Source organism: Lepisma saccharinum, chromosome 5, assembly GCF_977018435.1.
Source record: "Lepisma saccharinum chromosome 5, izLepSacc3.1, whole genome shotgun sequence".
NCBI classification, from domain to species: Eukaryota; Metazoa; Arthropoda; class Insecta; order Zygentoma; family Lepismatidae; genus Lepisma; species Lepisma saccharinum.
Window position 1 is genome coordinate 69,462,661 of NC_139233.1, and position 21,966 is coordinate 69,484,626.

Sequence of the window (21,966 nt, forward strand, 5' to 3'; positions counted from 1 at the left end):
AAATAGTGAACTGTCCTGACGTTTGGTAGCTTTTCGTAAATGATTATTACGAAATATAGTAGACTGCAGACTTCTGGAGTCTGCCTCTTCAGGAACAATCCATTCATTTGTGCAAGAATAAAATCGAAATTCTTGCAAAATCTGAAAAATTGTCCATGTTATTTTAGATTATTAAATGTTCGCATTAAAATATTCTGTGGCTCGGGGGGGATTGCCCTCGCAGAGCGAAGTTAGGTGGATTTTAAGTGCTATTCATGCTGAAATTTGTTGTGTAGTGCAAGAAAAAAGCCACCTCACTTCACACAAACACACACACACACACACAAACAGAGAGAGATATAGGGGCTGTGCCACCACTCTGTATATATATTATGTAGAGATCAACCTGAAAAAAATGTTGTGTGGTCTGAATGCATATCATTGAGATAGCATTTAGATTAAATATTTTAACATGCTAATATTTTCTGTTTTAGCACAGACTCCAGTTAGCCCAGTGGAGGAAAGTCCAGCCAGCCCAATGGAAGAAACCCCTGCTAGCCCAATGGAAGAAACTCCTGCTAGTCCAATGGAAGAAACCCCTGCTAGCCCAATGGAAGAAACCCCTGCTAGCCCAATGGAAGGAACAAACGGTGTTGACAATGTTGATCCAAGTGATGTAGATGATAGTCATTCTATGAAAAGTAACAATGATTATAATCATTCAGTGAAAAGCGATAAGGAGGATAATCGCTCACTAAATAACGACGATGATGACAATAAGTCTGTCCGAAGTAACAAATCAGATCATTCAAGATCCAGATCAAAATCAGCTTCTAGGTCCAGATCAAGATCCAGATCAAAATCAGCTTCTAGGTCCAGATCAAGATCCAGATCTAAGTCTGGTTCAAGGTCAAGATCCAGGTCAAAATCCCATTCAAGGTCAAGATCTAGATCAAAGTCTGCTTCCAGATCAAGATCAAGGTCAAAATCGGCATCTAGGTCAAGATCCAGATCAAAATCAGCTTCTAGGTCAAGGTCTAGGTCAAAATCAGCTTCTCGATCAAGATCCAGGTCAAAATCTGGTTCAAGATCAAGATCCAGATCAAAATCTGGTTCCAGGTCAAGATCTAGGTCCAAGTCTGCTGGTTCTAGGTCAAGGTCCAGGTCAAAATCTGGTTCAAGATCAAGATCCAGGTCAAAATCTGGTTCCAGGTCAAGATCTAGGTCCAAGTCTGCTGCTTCTAGGTCAAGGTCCAGGTCCAAATCAGCTTCTAGATCTAGATCAAGATCACCTAGGTCGAGATCAAGGTCGAAATCTGCTTCTAGGTCAAGATCAAGATCAAAATCTGCTTCTAGGTCAAGATCAAGATCAAAATCTGCTTCTAGATCAAGATCTAGGTCAAGGTCTGGTTCTAGATCAAGATCTAGGTCAAGGTCTGGTTCGAGGCAGCAGTCACCTGCAAGATCTAGGTCAGTATCTAGATCACGCTCCAGGTCAAGATCAAAGTCTGGGTCAAGATCCAGATCCAGATCTCCAAGATCCAGGAGTGCATCCCCAGGTTCAGATGCTATGAATGTAGATGAAACTGCAAAGAGAAAGAAACTGTCAGACGTTGACAGTGATAAAGGTATGTAAGACTAGTGAATACAATAATGCTAATTAATCATATACAGACATGTGTAATGAAGATATTTGGCCATATTTAGCTTGCACATCCATAATTATTATTTTATTGTACACACTGACACGTTAGAAGTGAAATTATTCTGTACACAATTCCAATTCAATATGCCGGTAACATGTGAGCTCACACGTGGCTCAAGGAAAGTGTCACTTTCTCCAGTTTATCTTTTTTTTTAATTCTAGAAGCAAATCAAGTTCTTTTCTGCCATTTACAAGAAAGGCTCCAGGGCCGTCACTCTAGACAATATTGAACGTATGAAGTAAAGGTCCCTGTCTCCTTGAAAGTAGACACTTCAAATGTCAGTACACTACTGCAGGTATCTCTGGAGGTTTTGGAAGTTGCTGGAGAAAGCTTATTTTAGTAAGTTCATCAGTCGCTGGTGTTTGGATTGCTGAAATGTCATATTCCTTGTGGTGTATTTTCCAATGAAAAGAAATCACAAAGAGTTATTTTGCAAGAAATTCTCACACTACAAGAGTAGTGTGTAGCCTGGCTTTATCATGCAACGGGAACCAAAAACAAGATGTCCACAAGTTAGGAATTCACTTATCTATCCAAAAGTTTCCAGGTTCAATATCCAGTGGAAGCACAAGTGGTTCAGCTCCCACTTTGAACTGTAGGTCCAGTATCGATTAGCCTTATCATGCATAAAGTGGACTTAAACTTTTCCTTCCCAAGCCAGACTCTGCGGTGGAGTGGTTCGCCCAGCATGTTGCAATGCCAGGGTTCCTAGGTTTTAATCCCTTCATCAATTTCATCATATCATCATTCATTCTCATTGTCAGGATTAGCCAAGAGTTGCAGAAAAGCACTCATAAAATAAAATAACTCTTTCAATCAATTGATCCTCTTTCCCAAATCTTTGAAGGTATGAGTGTTCATCTGAGAACAAATGTACTGTCACATGACTGTCTTCTCATAGTCTCTACCTGATGCAGTTCACAATGTTGGCAGTAACAGTAGTGGAGATTGCCCAGATCTTGGTTCATCATGCACTAGCTCCAAAAAGCTCTTGTGACATTCAAACACCTGGGTTTGTGATGAAGCCTGGACTCCATAGCGATGTTCAAATGTGACTAGAATTTTTTATTGTTACAATCTTTCCAGTCACAACTTTGCAACTAGAGAGTGACTGCATTCAACGAGCAGATCAGTTCCGAGAGTTGTTCATTGATTTTGTACTGACATATTGCTGTTTTGCTTAGTCTTAAATAGAACCTGTACATTTTTGTTCAAAATATGTAGCAAAGTATGGTAAAATATGTACAATGAGACACTGCTCTTGTAAAAAATTGTTACAAATTCCCCATTAATAATTTTTAATTTGATACAACATGGAATGAATACAGTCAAGTAGGTGTCATATATGAACACAGGCCAATAAGCATGCATTTTACACATACCTTAACTTGAAACATAAAATGACCACTAATTGATAATGAACAATAATCTTCATCTTAGACACGTAACATTTACTAAGGGACCCTGTTTCTACCTGACAGAACAAACCAGAACATATGTCTCACCTTCAAACAAAACAAAACTATGTCAGAGATGTTAACACAGTTCAGGAACATTTCCAGCAAAAGCAGTATTTGAGAATGTGTCTTTTCACCGACTTGATCCATTTATTTCTAATCTCCATTAGGATAGTAAAATCAGTATTTCCGTTCTTGTATGTGTGTTTTGTTTTCTAAGCTTTCCTTTCAGTTTCTGTTTGTTTGCAGCTCCTGTATTTCCATCGAATCTACTCTGAAGATCCTCTTACAAATAATGTTTACTTGATGTGCTTTCCTGATATTGTTCTTATCTTCTCTCATCCTCGTTATGTTCCTCCCAGTTTGTCCAACATATTTCTTATTACCAGGGAATGGATTTGTATGTAAATACATATTTATGTATGAAGCTGAAATCAGTTATATTTTGTTTTATCTTGTAGTATCATGGCATGTAGACTCTAAAAATTCAGTTCCTATTTTCCATATTTGTACATATATTAGGTTTTGGCTCATATTTTACATATTTTAGTTTTGTTACAAATTATTTCCATATTTGAGAACATTTCTCAACATATACTTCATATTCCTACAATAACTTCATGTCCCCATGCGACCGAAAGAGTTTTTTACAAATAATTTACAAAGTTGAAGTGACGTTAAACAAACGAAAGTTTACGACCTTTTTCGTACCCTCCAATTGCATTAATTACAAGTTTTCTGGCAACCGAACGATATATATATAGTTTTTTCAATTTTTACACCTCCCAACTGTTGGCTTTTGCGATTGGGGCATTCCATGGGAAATCAACAATTGAAGAGCCACTTTTCAACCTCACATATTTTAATTCATTTGAAATTTGGCATACTGAAAGGGCCATTTGAGGTAAGAAAATATGCAAACTTGCAGATCCATATCTTCTGTATTTTGGACATTACAATGTTGCAAACTATGCAATTTTGACCATTTTTTCCAACATCTTGTTTACTTTAAATTGCAATATTTCGGCAATCAAGGAACCTATAGAAGTGATTCGGGTAATGTTGGGAAAGGCCAGAAGACCTCTTTCACACGAGATATTGCATATCCATGTCAGGCTAAATAAAAACAATTGAAGGTGGTGTAAAGAAAACTTTGGTAGCTATTTTCTCAAAAACGAGTCCTTTAATTTTCTTCAAAGAATTGTCATACATACAGCATTACTCAATAACTGTACAAAATTTGAAAATGGGACACCAATGGGATCCAGAGTTATGTTAGATTTAGTGTAGGGTTGGCAATACCATACAGTACGGTAAATTAAGAATTGATGATTACACTGATCGGCACAGTACGGTAAATTAAGAATTGATGATTACACTGATCGGCATGAAAATCCTCCCACGAGGATGAAAGGGTGTACCTTATAGATTTCGAGTCGCTGATTACGAATATCGCATTGAAAAAGTTCCAGCACGTAAGGCTTTTTTAAGGGGGCCATTTTCCATAAAAAATCACCGAAAAATTGTATTTTTTTAATCAAATGTGTGTTTTTTATGCTTGGGATGCATAATTGTGTATTTTTACCTCAATCCAAGAATTGTTACTATATCCTAGGAACATTCATTCCCCTGCCCCCACAACCCCTCCCCCCGAAAATAGGAAAAAGTACCAAATATACCCCACCCACCCCAAAAAACAGTGATTTCGGCCACAACGCACATTTTTTTGAGAATTCCAGATAAATGTCAAAACAAAAATGTGAATAATATTGCATTTTAACATTACTGCTGGAAGAAATATTTTCACGATGTCCCACGAGCCATAAGTCACTGGCTCTAAAATGAATGGTATCTTACAGTTTTTAACTATGTGTGACAGGCTTATTTGTGTACATTGGAGTTCAACGTTTTATTTTCGCTGCACTCCTACACTGTCACCTCGGCTTCCTTCAAGGTAAAAGGATTCATAATCAACTTGTGGTCATTCGTTGGCACCCCCTTGTCTAGACGACAAACCGGATGTCACTGGAAAAAGGTGCCGAGACATCCACCTCGTTGTCCCGTGAAGCAGATATTTTATTTCCGAGGTGATCGTGTGTAAGAGAGTCGCGTTACTCTGTGTCTGTGTGTACCATTAAGGAAAAATATTTCTGCGTGAAATATTGACATTTGTGTTAAACCAACATGCCACAAACTTGCAAAAACTCGGTAGATTCATTCTGCTACATATGTGGGGAAGTGGCCTTCAAGGGACAAAGTAGGCCATTGTCACCGTTCCTAAAGACAGCGTACCACCTGTACTTTGTGTGTAAAGTCGGCGACCAGGATCGCGATTGGGCTCCCAAACAAAGTTGTAACTCGTGTGCGAATACTCTAAAAGGATGGTTGAAAGGTACACACAAATTGATGCCGTTCGCCGTACCTATGGTTTGGCGCGAGCCCCGGGATCATGTTGCAGACTGTTACTTCTGCCTGACCAATATTACAGGTTTCTCAAAAGGCAAAAAGCATAAAATACAGTATCCTGACTTGGATTCCACGAGGAGACCTGTTCCACATGATGTTGTTCTGCCTCTACCCGTATCACCAGACTCATACACACTGAGCAGTGTTTCATCCGAAGAAGAACCTGCAGCTTGTCAGGATGTTGCACAATCTTGGAGTACGCATTCAGATCCCAATTACGCCCCACTGTCTTGACACTAAGGAACCACATGTGATAAGTCAGGAAGAACTGAATGATCTGGTCAGAGACTTAAACCTTCCGAAGACCAAGGCCCTGTTGCTTGCATCACGACTTCAACAATGGAATCTACTTGACCGAGATGTGAATATATCGATGTACAGAAAAAAAGAGGTGAGTCTAGTTCCTAATTCTACAAAGGATGGTGATTTGGTGTATTGCAGTGACATTAAGTCGCTTATGGAACAACTGAAATTTGCCTACATCACTGAAGAATATAGACTGTTCGTAGATTCGTTGCGGACTAGCCTCAAGGCAGTGTTACTACACAATCCAATCAATATCCTGCCATCCCTGTTGTTCATGCTGTGCATATGAAAGAATGATACGAGAACATGCGGAATCTACAACAGAAATTAAATTACGAACAGTTTAAGTGGTGTGTATGTGCTGACTTTAAGGTTATTGCCATCCTCACCGGTGTACAAAGAGGTTACACCAAACACTGCTGTTTCTTGTGTCGTTGAGACAGTCTAGCCAAAGAGCAGTACACCATCACAAAATGGCCACCAAGGATCCAACTGGTTCCAGGAGAGATGAGCGTGGCTAATGAACCTCTTGTGGATCCGGAGAAAGTATTCTTACCACCTCTCCATACAAAATTAAGTCTAATGAAGGTATTTGTCAAGGCCCTGAAGCGGGATGGTGAAGCATTTACTCATCTCAGAAAACTGTTCCCAAGACTTAGCGAGGCCAAGGTTTTTACAGGGCCTCAAATCAGAGACGTTTTGAAGGATCCTAGATTTCCTTCTAAGCTGAATGATGTGGAACGTGAGGCTTGGGAGGCCTTTCGAGACGTGTGCAGTAATTTTCTCGGGAATCATAAGTCACCTAATTACAGAGACATTGTGGGCAGGTTAATTACTTCATTTCGTACCATGGGGTGTAATATGTCCCTCAAGTTACGTTTCCTGCATTACCACTTGGACTTCTTCCCTCAACAGTACAGCTTGGGGGAGGTCTCCGATGAACACGGTGAAAGGTTTCATCAACAAATAGCTACCATGGAGGGGCGCGACATGCGAGACACCCTGTACAAATTACAAGAGGAGCAGGAACACCAATTGACATGGAAGTGTTGAACTTGTACTCTTTATGTAGTTGTATCTGCTTGTTTTATATTGAAATTCTGACGATAGCATGGAAATTTATATTGGGGGAGAATAGCACCTTTGCGTGGTCATTGAACCCCCCCCCCTCAAAACTGGTATGTCCTGGAGAAAAATGGGTTGCGGATTCGAACTCAGGATCTCGAAATCTATAAGAATCACCTATTTTGGTTCATGGGAGCGACAAAAAGTTTAATTTTGCAGAACAGTGTTATAATTACAGGCAAAATAAACAAGTATTAAAAATGAGAACATGTGATGTGCACAGCCCTCCTTTCCCCAAACCTCTAGAAACTGTTAAAAACTCACAAATAATAATCAGGCTGCAATACATAAGTATTTCACACTTTGCCACTGTGTGTGCCTCACAATCGCATTTTTAATACTTTAGTATAAAGATTTGTTTAATTTGCCTTTAATTATCATCATCAATTCTTAATTTACCCTGTACTATATTGGCTGGTGATGCCATGCAGTATTCAGGGCCTAGCATGTTGCATTTTCGGCTATCAATGATGCTAGCACCAGCGTACAGCCTAAAGGGTGCACAATCCGTTGAAACTTCAAACATTTTAGATTGAAACTCACCTATTTCCAACAACTTTCCCCTCTTTCCATTTTTCGCTATGTGCACTAATAACGGAGTTATTTATGGGACCAGACTTTTGAATCCTCCTGTATTTTTAATAACTGCAAATTTGAACATTAGATTCATGTACGTTAATTCAAACAATATTGTATTTCATTTCTGTTAAGACTTTTACTTTTGAATATTAGGAATTTGTCTCTCAAAATGTTATCATGCATTACCTAACATCCTCTACCCTACCCTAAATCTAACATAACTCTGGATCCCATTGGTGTCCCATTTTCAAATTTTGTACAGTTATTGAGTAATACTGTATGTATAGGGTGTCCCATAAAGTCCGCAACTTTTGAATCTGGCACCATTTTTTAAATGTTTTGTTGGCAGCCCTGTTCTTATCATTTCTAGTATCTACTATCACTCCAATTTGATTAGCAGTTGTTGTTTTCTTTATTGTTGCAGGTGTTGCCATGGAGCGGTTCACAAATGAACAGCCCAAAAACCACACCATACGGTCATCCTTTGCGGGTGCATTTGATGTCCGTGGGTCACTCGTGGATTTTCAGTCCCCCAAATCCTGCAGTTTTGTTAATAACAAATCCACTTAGGTGGAAGTGGGCTTCGTCGCTGAAAATTATGTTTTTTGCGAAATTTTCATCCGCTGCCAGTCTCTCTTCAATCCATTCGCAAAATCGTCTTCTTTTTTGATGATCCGCCAGCTTGAGTTTCTGCACCAGTTGGATTTTGTATGCATGCATGTGAAGGTCTTTACTCAAAATTATTTGCAATGAACTGCGTGGAATGTTCAACTGCTGTGACCGTCAGCAAATTGATTTCCTTGGACTTACTGTTACACTTTGTTGCACTACTGCGATTTGTTGAGCATTGCGTTGAATGCGATTTCGCCCAGGTGATTTCACAGTAGCAACCACAACCAGTTGTTTCGAACTTCTTTATCAGCCGCAGAACTGTAGACTTGTTGGGTGCTTCATTTCTTCCGAAAACTGCACGAAGTCGTCTTACCGTCTCGGCCCCACTTTCAAGATTTTGATAATAAGTTTTCACGATCAGAACGTGCTGTTCATTTGTGAACCGCTCCATGGCAACACCTGCAACAATAAAGAAAACAACAACTGCTAATCAAATCGGAGTGATAGTAGATACTAGAAATGATAAGAACAGGGCTGCCAACAAAACATTTAAAAAATGGAGCCAGATTCAAAAGTTGCGCACTTTATGGGACACCCTTTATGACATATAATTCTTTGAAGAAAATTAAAGGACTCGTTTTTGAGAAAATAGCTACCAAAGTTTTCTTTACACCACCTTCAATTGTTTTTATGTACCCTGACATGGATATGCAATATCTCATGTGAAAGAGCCCTTCATGACTTTTCCAACGCCGTCCGGAATCACTTCTATAGGTTCCCTGATTGCAAATATTGCAATTTAAAGTTAACAAGATGTTGGAAAAATTGTCAAACTCGCATAGTTTGCAACACTGTAATGTCGAAAATACAGAATTTATGGATCTGCAACTTTGCATATTTTCCTATCTCAGTTGGCCCTTCCAGAATGCCAAATTTCAAATGAATCAAAAAAATGTAAGGTTGAGGACATTGTTGATTCCTCATGAAATGACCAAATTGTAAAACACTTGAAATTCCTGTTTATTTACAATTGTTGTCAACAATAGAGATTGAGGGCTCAAGCTTCGGCTCCTGGTTCTTACAAATGTTATTTTGGCAACGTTGGTCAACAGCCCATTGCTAACCACCCTCTGTACTATAGTTGTGCGTCCGACAGCAGCGCCAGAAACAACGATTTTGTGGCACACGTACGGGATTGGCTTCTGGTTTCTCTTCAAGACAGTCACAATAATAGTTACAATGCCAAGACTGTATTTTATGTAGCTCGTGTAGTGTCTTACATTATTAAAAAGGTAAATTTTTACAATTTTAAATCCATATTTAACTCAATAATTTTGTGAAAATAATGTAGCACATTTTTACTTCATATAAATCCGTTCCCTACTTATTACAGTCCTTAACCTTTAATCACTAGGGTTATGTGCGGAGTTAGCCTCGAAGTTCAGCCCCTTTTCAGTGCGATTCTAATATTATGTACTTCTTTAAATAAAATTTAAAATTTCTGAAACTAATGACAATATAGTTACAAATAGCACCTCGTTTTGTTCAGTATCTATTGGACTGTAAAGTTTTGGTGAAAAGAAATGCAAGTGCAGGGTGTCCGAAAAGTTAGACAACCAAGATTTGAATAACTTTTGTACAGAAATCGATATAGACTTGTAACTTACACTGGGTATTAACTTTGTACATGTCGATATTTTTAAAACATTAAACACGAAAATCATGGTCTATATGAACTGTTCATTGTGTGGAAAAAGTTACTAAGAAGTAATAAAAGTTTTTGTATGAAGTAAAATCAAACATGCTGTGAAGTTGGTTGCAAGAAAAATTGATGTGTGACGATGGTCTGTGTTGGTATTATCGAATTGATAAAAGATGATAAATTTTTATGCATTACAGACAATTTTATGAGGTTAATTATGGTATATTAATAAAGAAGTATTTTTTCCCTAAATTACAAAGTGTACTGGCAACATTGATCGTGTCAGAGGACAGTACCAGGTGTACCCGACATCTGGTTATGTTATTCAATGAATGCCCAGATGAAACAACAGATTTGAAATGTATCATACAAAAAAGATAGTGTAGAACTTGATTTTCTTGTTTAATGTTTTAGAAATATCCATATAGACAAAGTTAATTAATGCCCAGTGTAAGTTTTATGTCTCTGTACAAATGTTACATATGTTCAAAATATTGGTTGAGTGACTTTTCGGACAGCCTGTATATCTTAATAAATAGAAAAATTATTTCATTTTTAAAATTATATTCTCTTAACACTTGTCTCTGTAGAGTCCGATAAATGTGAGATAGAGGAACGTCGATCTGTAGTAGACAGTGACAATGAAGACATGGAACCAGAGCATGAAAGTGATAAGGATGAGAGCAAAAAGGATAAAGGTAAGTCACATATTTTTAACTAAACACACACACACACACACACAAAACAACAACAACCAAAGATGACATCACGCTATGAACATAAGCATTTCTTGGTTTTGTTTTGCTCAATTAGGTAATATTTGGGTGCTACATGACTTCAAAGAACTGCATAACTAACTAACTAACTCCCTAGCCTTCTTAAACCCGAAGGTTCATGGCTGCAGCAACACAGGCCTTCCATCTTTCCCTATCTTGAGCAAGTTCTATATACTCTTTTCCATCCCTACCGATTTCCCTTAGGTCCATCTCAACGTTGTCCCTCCATCTTCATCTTGGCCTTCCTACAGGTCTCTTACCATCAGGTTTCCCAACAAGAATCCTGTAAACTCCTCTTTTCTCTCCCATTCGTGCCACATGGCCTGCCCACCTAAGTCTTCTTGATTTAATTATTCTAATAATATCTGGACATGAATACAAATGATGTAGTTCTAAATTATGTAACCTTCTCCACTCACCTGTCTCATCCCTTTTAGGTCCAAAGATTTTCCTAAGGATCTTATTTTCAAATACTCGCAATTTATGTTCCTCTTTCAATGTAAGGGACCAAGTTTCACATCCATATAATACTACAGGCAAAATTACTGTTTTGTATATTTTAACTTTTAGTTTCTTAGATATTAAACGAGAAGACAAAAGTTTATGAATAGAAAAGTAACATGCATTTCCTGAATAAAGCCTACTTTTTATTTCCTCTTTAATATAATTTTCATTTGTTAATATTACTCCTAAGTATTTGAATTTGGAAACTGGTTCAAACGAGTTGTTATCAATAATTAGATTTTGATTATTACCTAACACTTGGTTTCGGCCTGTAAGCATATATTTAGTTTTCTCTTTGTTAACTTCCAAACCTATCTCTTTAGCAGTTTTGAAAAATATTTTAGCATTATTCTTAATTGTATTCACATCATCCCCCAGTAAGTCTACATCATCTGCATATGCTAACAACTGAGTCACACCATTTAATTTTAGTCCTTCTTTAGTTTCCTTTACCTTCCTAACAGCATATTCTAAGGCAAAATTAAAGAGCAATGGAGATAATGCATCTCCTTGTTTTAACCCATCATGAATTGTAAATTTGTCAGACATATTAATACCCACACGAATTTTACTTTCTGTTTCACTGGTGCATATTTTTATCATACTAATAAGCTTCTTAGGTATTCCAAACTCGACTAATATATTATATAATTGATCTCTTTTGATCGAATCATATGCTTTTTTGAAATCAATGAATAGCTGATGGACATTTTTATTATATTCCCACTTTTTTTAAAGTGTCTGTCTGATGTGAAGAGTGACAAAAGGTCAGATCTGTAGTTGATCTGTTACGTTTAAATCCACATTGATAATCCCCTATAATTTCATTAGCATATGGGGTTAGCCTTGTTAAAAGAATGTTAGATAATATTTTATATGTTGTTGAGAGTAGAGAAATTCCACGGTAATTATTGCAGTTCATTTTATCACCTATTTTAAACACAGGAACAATTATGGATTCTTTCCACTGTTGAGGGATTTCTTCTTTATTCTATAGTAAACAAATTAATTTATGAATTTGACATGTTAACGAATTTCCACCATATTTAATTAACTCAGCTGGTATTAAATCAATGCCAGGTGCTTTGTTATTCTTTAGCCTTTTAATAGCATCTCTAACTTCAGTCAAGTTAGGTTCTGGAACTAAAGGTTCTGCTGTGTGTACTTCATTTACTTCTGATTTATCTCCTACATGGACATTTAAAAGGTCATTAAAGTAGTTCTTCCATCTATTTAGAATATCACATGGGTCAGCTAGAAAATCACCGTCTTTATCTTTTATCAAGTTTACTTTAGGTTGCCACCCCTTTCTAAACTCATTTACACCTTTATATAAATCTCTGATATTTTTATTTTTGCTGTTTGTTTCAATTTCGTTAATTTTGCTTTTCAAGTAATCTCTTTTTTTACTTCTAAACGTGCGGTTAACTTCTCGCTTTATTCTATTATAATTGTTTAGATTTGTATCATCCTAGTTACTTAACCACCTAAGTCTAGCCTGATTTCTTATTTCTATTAGATTATGACATTCATTATCAAACCACGGCTTACTTTTTATCGGTTTATGGTATCCTATACTTTCTTTAGCTGCCGATTCTATTGCATTATGTATGTGCTCCCAATTCTTATTTACGTCTGTTTCATTTATATTTTCGTCGTCATTTAAATCCCGCAAGACATCAAATCTATTTGACAGTTCAATTTGGTAATCTTTCTTAATTCTTTCATCAGTAAACTTTCCTGTATCAAATTTTATAACTTTTAGATTTTGTTGCTTATGATTTATCACTGAGAGTCTTTCTCTTAATTTAGCAATTACTAAATAATGGTCACTGGCACAGTCAGCACCTCTATGTGTACGAACGTCAATTATACTAGTACGCCTTCTCTTATCTTATGATCTATCTGATTATGAGTTTTACCATCTGGAGAAGACCAGGTATATTTCACAATTAAATTCTTTGAGGTTGCAAAAGTAATCAATATTATACCATTATCATTACTTAATTCATGAAGACTTTCTTTACCAATCGTGGGTTTAAATGTCTCTTCTTTGCCAATCTGTGCATTACAGTCACCTAACAGAATTTTCATATCATACTGAGAAAATTTATCAAAAACCTGTTCTAACTCTGTATAAAAATCATCTTTAGTATTATCATCTTTATCTTCCATTGGTGCATGTATGTTTATTAAAATAATTTTACACCACCTACCCTGTAAAACTGCATATGATATCCTATCATTAATAAATTCTACTGTTTTAAGAGCCGAGATAATTCTATTATTTATGAAAAAGCCTGTTCCAAAATTATGATTTTCAAAGAACTGCATAACGAAGTTAATACATTGAAGTGCAATATTCTACTTGTGTGCAACCATTTATCACAGATTCACTGTTATTTTCCTGTAGTTTACGGTTATTACAAGCATAAGAAAACAGTTTTTCTTTGTGACGTTTCAGGAGAACACACACTTCTTTCATCAGACATTTATTTTCATTTTGACTAAAGATACAGTTATAACAATGGTTAGTAATTTTTTTAAACAAAGATAATCCATTATATAATGGATGTTGTCAATGTTACATTGTTGTAATATAGCAACTTAACTGTGAAAAGAAGCAGTCTGTTTCATTTTTATTTCAGATATATATATATATTTTTTTTAAATTATGAATTCCAAATATCATCAGGTAATTCAAATTCATCATTGTTTTCACAAAGTCTCTTGATGTTTTCTGTTACATTAAATTTTAAAGATGGTGGCTTACTCCATTTGTGAAAAAGAAAACTCCATACTGGATCTATGTTACCATTTTCATTATTTAATTTATTCCAGTGTTCTTCTGCAATGAACGAAGCTTCCCAGACATTCAACTCTGTGTTTCCCGTTAATCTTTTTAAAACCCTTCTCTTTTTAATCAAATGCTTCTCTTCGATGATATGAGTTGACAAACCTGTTCTTGGGTTTAGATTTATAATGTCCAAATCGTGTTCGTGCCATCTTATTGCCATTTTCCTTGCTGTTTGTCCCACATAATCCTTTGAACATGAACAACTTATATTATATATTCCTGTGGTTTCCACATCTGGTAGAGAGTTTCTCATTTTGAATTCATTAAATGTACATTCCAAACTTCTTGGTGATTTAAAAACAATTTTGAAATTAAAACTTCTAAAAAATTTTGCAATTTTATGTGAGAATCCCTTGTGGAATGGAATGCACACAAATTTCTTTTCAACAGATTTTTCATCTTTGTCTGTATTTCCTGAAACGTCACAAAGAAAAACTGTTTTCTTATGCTTGTAATAACCGTAAACTACAGGAAAATAATTCTACAATGCAAGCAATGCGTACATACAAGAAAAACTAAGATTCACTGTTGCCACAGGCATTTATCTTTTTCTGTAAGATGCTGATGGTGCTTTTACACCTGTGCAACTTTCGTGTATTACATGAAGAGAAGAGAACGTTCAGAGAATCGCCGACCTCTTTGGCAGAGTGGTGAGCACACCGCTCTGCAAGGCTAGAGGTCCCAGGTTCAAATCCAAACCTGGGCATGGGTGTTCTTTGTGTATCCCTTCATCAGTTTTATCACTCATCTTCATCTTTGCGATTAGCCAAAAGTGGCAGAAATGCAAAGTAAAATAGAGCAAATCAATCAAACATTCAAAAACCTACTAGGCATGTGTGAAATCTGCATGCATGCATGTGGCATCAGTTTGTATTTGTACACAACATCTTCTCATCTAAGATGGTGAGAGACATGCATCATAATACATATTTGGTTTCTTTCTGTCTATGGGTATTCAAACAAGTTAAATTCATCAAAGTATCATTTGTTTCCTTGTTTGTAAAGTGCCTGATATTTCGTTTTGGTTCCGGATATGAGATCTGGTCACCTATTCTCATTGGAAGGCCTCCTTGATTGCTTAGTGGTAGCGCTGCCAGCTTGTCAACAAGGAGTCCCAGGTTCGATCCCAATTGAAGGCACAGTGCAAAGTAGTTTCGATCCAGGTCCAATCCTGACTAACCTATTGGAGCATAAATTGGACTTGAACAATTTTGACCTATTCTCTTTGGATCCACATTCACACATTTTCAGAACCAGGTAATCTGGAATCTGATGAATCCATATTGAAAACATTTCATTTCCCCTTTTCTGGAATTGCTTCTATGTAATCAGCATCAACGTTCATCAGTTGGGACTTTCTTCAGTTCACCTGAATAACTTGGATGTTACTTCCTTTCAGAAAATTAAATATTAAAAATGTACTTTTGCAGCCAACATTTTCTGTTGTACAGGGTGAATCAAATAGTAAAGCCAGTTTTTAAATCACAGGTAACCAGTATGTAGAGAAGCTAATGGGACCCTATACGTTTGTAAATGGATTGTTAGTAGTTTAGTAATGCACCTTGCAGGATTGCACCATCAAATAAGGACATGCTGCAGAGCACTGTCTTGGGCAAGAGTCCCTTGTTCGATAGTCGAAGGCACATTGCACAGTGGTTTGGATTCCTCTTTAAATTGTAGGTCCAGTCCTGATTAGCCTATCTATGCCAAAACTTGACTTAAAACAAGGATTCAATTAATTTTTTTTGGGTATAGGGAGTGGAACGTATGGAAATTTATCATTGGATCTTGTCTCAGTGTGAATTTGCAAGCACCATGAACCAACAAAATGTTTACGACTTAGTGTAAAGGTTTAATGCAGGAAGAATAAGTGAAACTAATGAAGGTTGATCTACTTACCTATCAAGATCGCACACACAGCCCTACATTGACAGAGCAGATGACCTGATCAGAGAAGGCTAGTGTAGAATCATGTTAGTATTGGTTACATTTTTGTGTATCAGCACTGGATCATTAAGTTTGGAGAACGAGGATGCAAACCAGTTCTTGACTCATTAAATTGACAATCATAATGTTTTGGAAAGAATTGGCACCTGTGATGAGCCTCATCATGATCCTGAGAGCAAGAAACAAATCACAGAGTAGAGAAAACAGTCAAGGAAGTAGTCCTGAGCTGCCTTCAGGAAGGAAAAACTTTTCTGCAGGAGTGCAGAAAGCATTGTAATGATTCAGTATGTTACTTGTCATGCAAGTACAGTGAAACCTCGATTTTACATTTTTCAGGGGACCAAGTTGAAAGAATTTTAAATGCAGGAAAATGTAAAATTCAGGAAAAATTTTGTATTTTGTTCTATTGGGACCATGAGAATTGAAATGTGTAATGCAGGAAAATGTAAAAATCTGAATTCCACTGTATGTGGAAAAAGTTACATATTCATTTTCTCACATTCATTCATTTGTTACTTGCATTAATGGTGTTAAGTTGATTTTACCTATACTTTCTGGTCATCTGGTACCTTCTTTCCGATCTCTATCAACAGAATAACATGGCATGCAGAAACAAAAATGACAGTTATGATATGGCAATAAATGCTTATAATGTTTTCTCCCTGAAATTGCAATTTTGGAGAAAGAAAATGTACTCTCTACTTGCACCATTAATTAAAGTCTAAAATTACCTGTAAAGAGTGAAGTAGTAAGGAAAGCATTAAAAAATATCTATGTATCAGTATTTGGCTTGTCCCAGTGGAGTCTATACCAAAAAGTATGAGTTCAAATTCCAACACTGGTACAGGACAATACTTTCTGGAGTCCGGATGTTTAGTGGAGTCTGCAAGAATGTTGCACAACACTTTAACAGAGTTTAACTATCCTTGGAGAAATAGTTTTTGTAATTAAATGATCTTATCACATCAAATTAATATTTGCCTGCTTGTTATGATCATACAGCAAAATATTGAAAATCCTGTTCAAAGTGTGATGAGCTTAAGTGTGCATTTTAAAATGTATTTATTTATTTTTTGTATAACTGTGTCCATGGATATGAGAATTGTATAAAATGTTTATTTAGAATGAATGTAATGCTTCATATGTTCATGTTTTGATTTTGCAGAAAGCAGCGATAAAGATGATGGTGATGCAAAAAGTCAAGCAGATGACAAAATGTCAGTTGATGGTGATGATAAGAAGTCAGTTAAAAGTAAGAAAGGAAGTGATGATGAAGATGAGCGAATGTCTGATGCAGCTAGTGCAAGGGACAGTGACAGTGATGTCAGTAAGAAGAAGAGTGACAAAAGGTCAGATAAAGGGAGTGATGATGAAGGTAGGAAATCTAGTGCAAGTAAGAAGGGAAGTGATGATGAAGATGATAACAAGTCTGCTAAGAGTGGAAAGGGAAGTGACGATGACAAAAAGTCAGGAGCTGAGAGTGACAAAGGATCGGAAAGCGGTAGTGATAGCAGTAGGAGGAGGAAGAAGACGAAGAAGGCCATCATGTCAGATTCAGAAGACGAATACAAGCCTGTCGAGAGTAAAGGAAAAAAGGTAAAGAGTTTGTGTATGTGGAGTGTGAAATATCTTAATGTATGGATCTCATTTCTGAAAACTTACGATTGATGACTGCCCACTCAGGTATTGCTATTGTTTTGTGGTTTTACATATGCCCATACTTTATGTAACCCGAACCGGCTGTCTTCTTGAAATCTAGGGGTTTCTGACAGCCAACGTATTTCCAAACCACAAGAATACTTTACTCTCCTATACCTAGCATGCACTTACGACCTACAGGGCTCGCTCAATGATGCCTCACAGAGGTATCTTTTATGTACACATTTATTTACACACCTCCCTTTCTCTGTATATACACATCATTTCATTACAGCTCCAGTAAAAGAAAAAAAATGCTCGAGCTTGCCTTTTGCTCCATTACAATAAGAGTGCACTTTTCTGAACTTTGCTCTACGAGCACACTATTTACCATATCGTTAACCTGCCCCCACAGTGTATCACGCAGGAGTCTCTAGATGAGCGCTCACTCTTAGTATATATCTGTATACATCTGTGTATGTCTCTCTAGCCATCTCTCTCTGTATATCTCCATGTGTGCATCTGTCCCGAATGAGTTGGAACCAAATATTTATACCTCCAACAAAACGGGCCTCCCCTTCCCACTGGGCGGAAGGCCGTTTTGTTACATTTTAAACAACAAAGCCATTGGGGGAGAACTAACTGTTGAATTCCCCAGCTACCAAGCAAGATGCAACCTTGGAAGAGCATTTAGAAACATAAACTTTTATACCAAGCTTTTTCCATTTTACAGCTGTGTGCATTAAAAACCACACAGCACTATGCATTCGTCAAATCAATAATTCATTACTTCACTAGGATTTTTACCTTTCAGGTTTTCAAAATGGCATCTATCTTTAACATGACATTTTTAAAATGTTTGTATTTTCATGGCTTTAGTACATTCCAGTAACATACAAATGAGAATAATAACAAGCAAGAGACTTCAACATTTTCCAACCCAGAGGAATCTGATTCGCAAAACAATTGCAATCCTCCAAAGAAAACCTTCATATACAACATATTTTTCCACATAGCTTTTAATGCATGCTTGTAATTTGTACATAACAGTAGCTTATGTACGACTTTCAGAATATTTCTATCTAATGTGTATCAACACAGTGTTATGAGCATGTAACGTAAAACTGTTATTGACTACTTTCTAGAAAAGTTTGTATGAAAGTAGGGCCTCCTCTTCGATAGCATACTGGTAATGTCGTCACCTTGTTATTAAGGGGTCCTGGGTTCGATTCCTGGTGTAGGCACATTGCACGGTGGTTTGGATCCCACTTTAACTTTTACACTCTTGAGCAGGTTTACGAAAGTACCCCAGTTCTCGCCCAGGCTTCTCAGCGGGAATTTTAAATTCGAACACACTGGAGGAAAATTGTTATAACTCGTGCATTATGGGAGCAATCTGCTTCGGATAACTTTTGTTTTGCAGCTAAAACATCAGTGCATGCAACCGTGTACAATTCAGAATGCCAGATCGAGGAAGGGGTGCTTGGGGGGCATGGCCCCAGAATTTCAATGGATAAAACATAAAAATCTGGAGTTTGCCCCCTCTTCTCCTGCTATTTTGGGGAGAAGGCAGGAACTTTAGTATTCTTTTGGACATTTCTCAAGAGAATGAAACATGTTCCATGTTCTTGGGTGCCATACAAGTTGAATAATAAGCCAAAATGTGATTATTTAAAATAGGTAATTTGCATTTTTTTGAGGAAAATTGTTATAACTCTAACACTATAAGAGCAATCTACTCTCGATAAGTTTTGTTTTGCAGCTAAAACATCAGTGCATGCAACCATGTACAATTCAGAACGCTGAACCGAGGAAGTGGTGTTTGGGGGCACAACCCCGAAGTTTCAATGGAAATAAAACACAAAAATCTGGAGTTTGCCCCCTCTTCTCTTGCTATTTTGGGGAGAAGGCGCGAACTTTAGTATTCATTTCAAAGAATGGACATTTCTGAAGAGAATGAAACATGTTTCATGTTCTTGGGTGCCATACAAGTTGAATAATGAGCCAAAATGTGAAACTGTTCGGAAGTGTGGCATGGATATGTTGCAGAGGGAGGGGGGGAAGGGTGGGTGGAGGTTGGTCATCAATGTGACTCAAACCTAAGTGTCTAACATATTGTGGCATCGTTATACCAACTGAACTACCAAGCTAACCAATTCTAAGTCCTGCTTGAGCTTACCCTTTTCACGAAGTTTATACAATTATGTGAGTCATAGCAACTATATTATTTTTTTGCGAGGTTGCGGGACTCGCACAAGATTTTGAAGTATACAAATGGAAAGGGCAGTATATGGTTCTGTGGAGCAAACAAATCAATAAATCTATTTTTGAAAAATAAGAAATATAAGTTTTTCAGAAAGTCTTGATTAATAATTCTCGAACCAAACAATGGCATTTTCTATTTTATAAGATTACTTAGTGTTTGTTAGAAGTCTTTAGACAAACTGAACCCCTATTTTTTCTAGATTTATAAATGTACCTTAAATAACATTTTAAGATAAATACAATGTACAAACAAGTCAACATAATTTTTGAAAAAAGAATCATTGTTAAAACTTTCAACATGCAGTTATTCTGTAGTTTTTCTGAGAAACTTCTATTTTTTATTTTTTTTTAAATAGATTTATTGATTTATTATGAAAGTTTACACTATTTGGAACATTTCTGAGAAAAACGGACGTTAATAGGAGACACCGTTCTGGAGATATGGCTGATTATTTTCAAGATGGTGGCCATCTGAGTGCAGATATCAATTGGCTACTCCACTGAAAATAACTTTAATGATAGAACAATTAATCCTACCAAGTCTCTTGCTTTTATCAACAAGTCAATGATTCGGGACTGAGCCTCCGGCCTTGGATAAAGATGTAATTTTTTGTGCTTTTGTTATGAAGTCCGAAGTCATTTTGCAGTGGGTGTAAAACCCAACTCCAATCAAAATGATTCAACCATACTTATAGGAGTGGCTCCTATGTAACCAAATAGGGGAGACCGGAGTAATTAGAACAGGAAACAGCCTGTAGAAGTTCCACTGTAAATTACTCAGAAAGTTACTGATGGATTTTTTAAAAATTTCTATCATTTAAAAGGACATCTTTTGCATATTTTTGAAAAAAATAATGACCATACCTGCATTGCAAATACTCGTCCAAAAAAAAAATTGTCATGACACCATAAAATTGTTCCAATTACCCCATTTGGGGTTAATGGAACATAAGTTAGAAATTTCAACTGAATAGCTTTAGATTGCTGTTGGGGTAATACGAACATCATATATAAATGTCCCATTTACCCTGCAAATTTGAACACAATAGCTGTACTTCTTCTGGAGTTATCAATGCTTGTTTAAATAAAATCCCAAGTTAACGTCTTTTTTTCATAAAGTTCAATTTCCCAGCTGTGAAGCAAATATGTGTGAATGAAAATCAGTGTTCTATGATTTATTTGAAAGGTTACAGGCCATTCTACAATGTAGTAAAGAAAAAACTTCTAATAGTTACATGTACAATCTAGTATACCCAATCGAAATCAAGCAAATTACGCAATGTTCTAATAACCCATTTGCAGAAATTTTTGGGGTAATAAGAACTTTGCTTATAAAAACCAGGCAAATTGCCCATAGACAACCAAACTCACATGAAATGATGTGTGCCCTTATGTTTTATTATAGGGGTGAAGAAAATTTTGAAAGGGTTCTTTCATTCACATCCAATATATGCAGAAGCAGAGAAACACCAAGCATACGTCACATCATTTTTGCAGGTGTATAATAAAAGTCAAATAAAACTTACTTTTGTGTAGTTATTCCAATAACAAATTTTCTGCATGTAGGTTTAGTGTAGGTACATAGGTATGAAATGTTATTACACCACTCTTTTCATTTTAAATTATTCTACATTAACATGTTCCAATAACCCCATGTTCTAATTACCCCGGTCTCCCCTAGTTAGCGTTTGGTACGAACATTGTCAAGTTCGTGCATCACCCAATGAAAAAGCTGCTTGCTAGGGTTCCACCATTGAGTTTAGTTTCGTATACATGTTACTGTTTACTGTATTGACTCTAATTCAGGCTATTGTGCAAGAAATGGAGCTACTCCTACATGAAATATATGAGCTGATTAGTAACAAAAATAGAATTTTTCGTTCTATAGTCAAAAAAAATATTGCTGATCATAAAATAAAATTGTTAGAAAGCACTGGACATATGAAGATGTAACAAACACATTCAGCTCCTGAGGTGGATATTGCGCTTATATTAACATTGATTTGTGTAAGTCAGTCATATTCTTAAAATTATAGTGAACGTCTGT

The 21,966-nt window shown here is 36.5% G+C and overlaps 1 protein-coding gene across 1 annotated transcript in view; it reads left to right on the top strand.

Moving 5' to 3' along the window:
- LOC145987866 (uncharacterized) overlaps window positions 1-21,966 on the top strand; it is a 61,348-nt gene that overhangs the window by 13,761 nt on the left and 25,621 nt on the right. Inside the window, exons 2-4 of the mRNA XM_083122630.1 lie at window positions 474-1,607; window positions 10,523-10,630; window positions 17,182-17,612. Of these exons, the coding sequence (XP_082978756.1) occupies window positions 474-1,607; window positions 10,523-10,630; window positions 17,182-17,612 (1,673 nt within the window). The remainder of the gene's footprint in view (window positions 1-473; window positions 1,608-10,522; window positions 10,631-17,181; window positions 17,613-21,966) is intronic.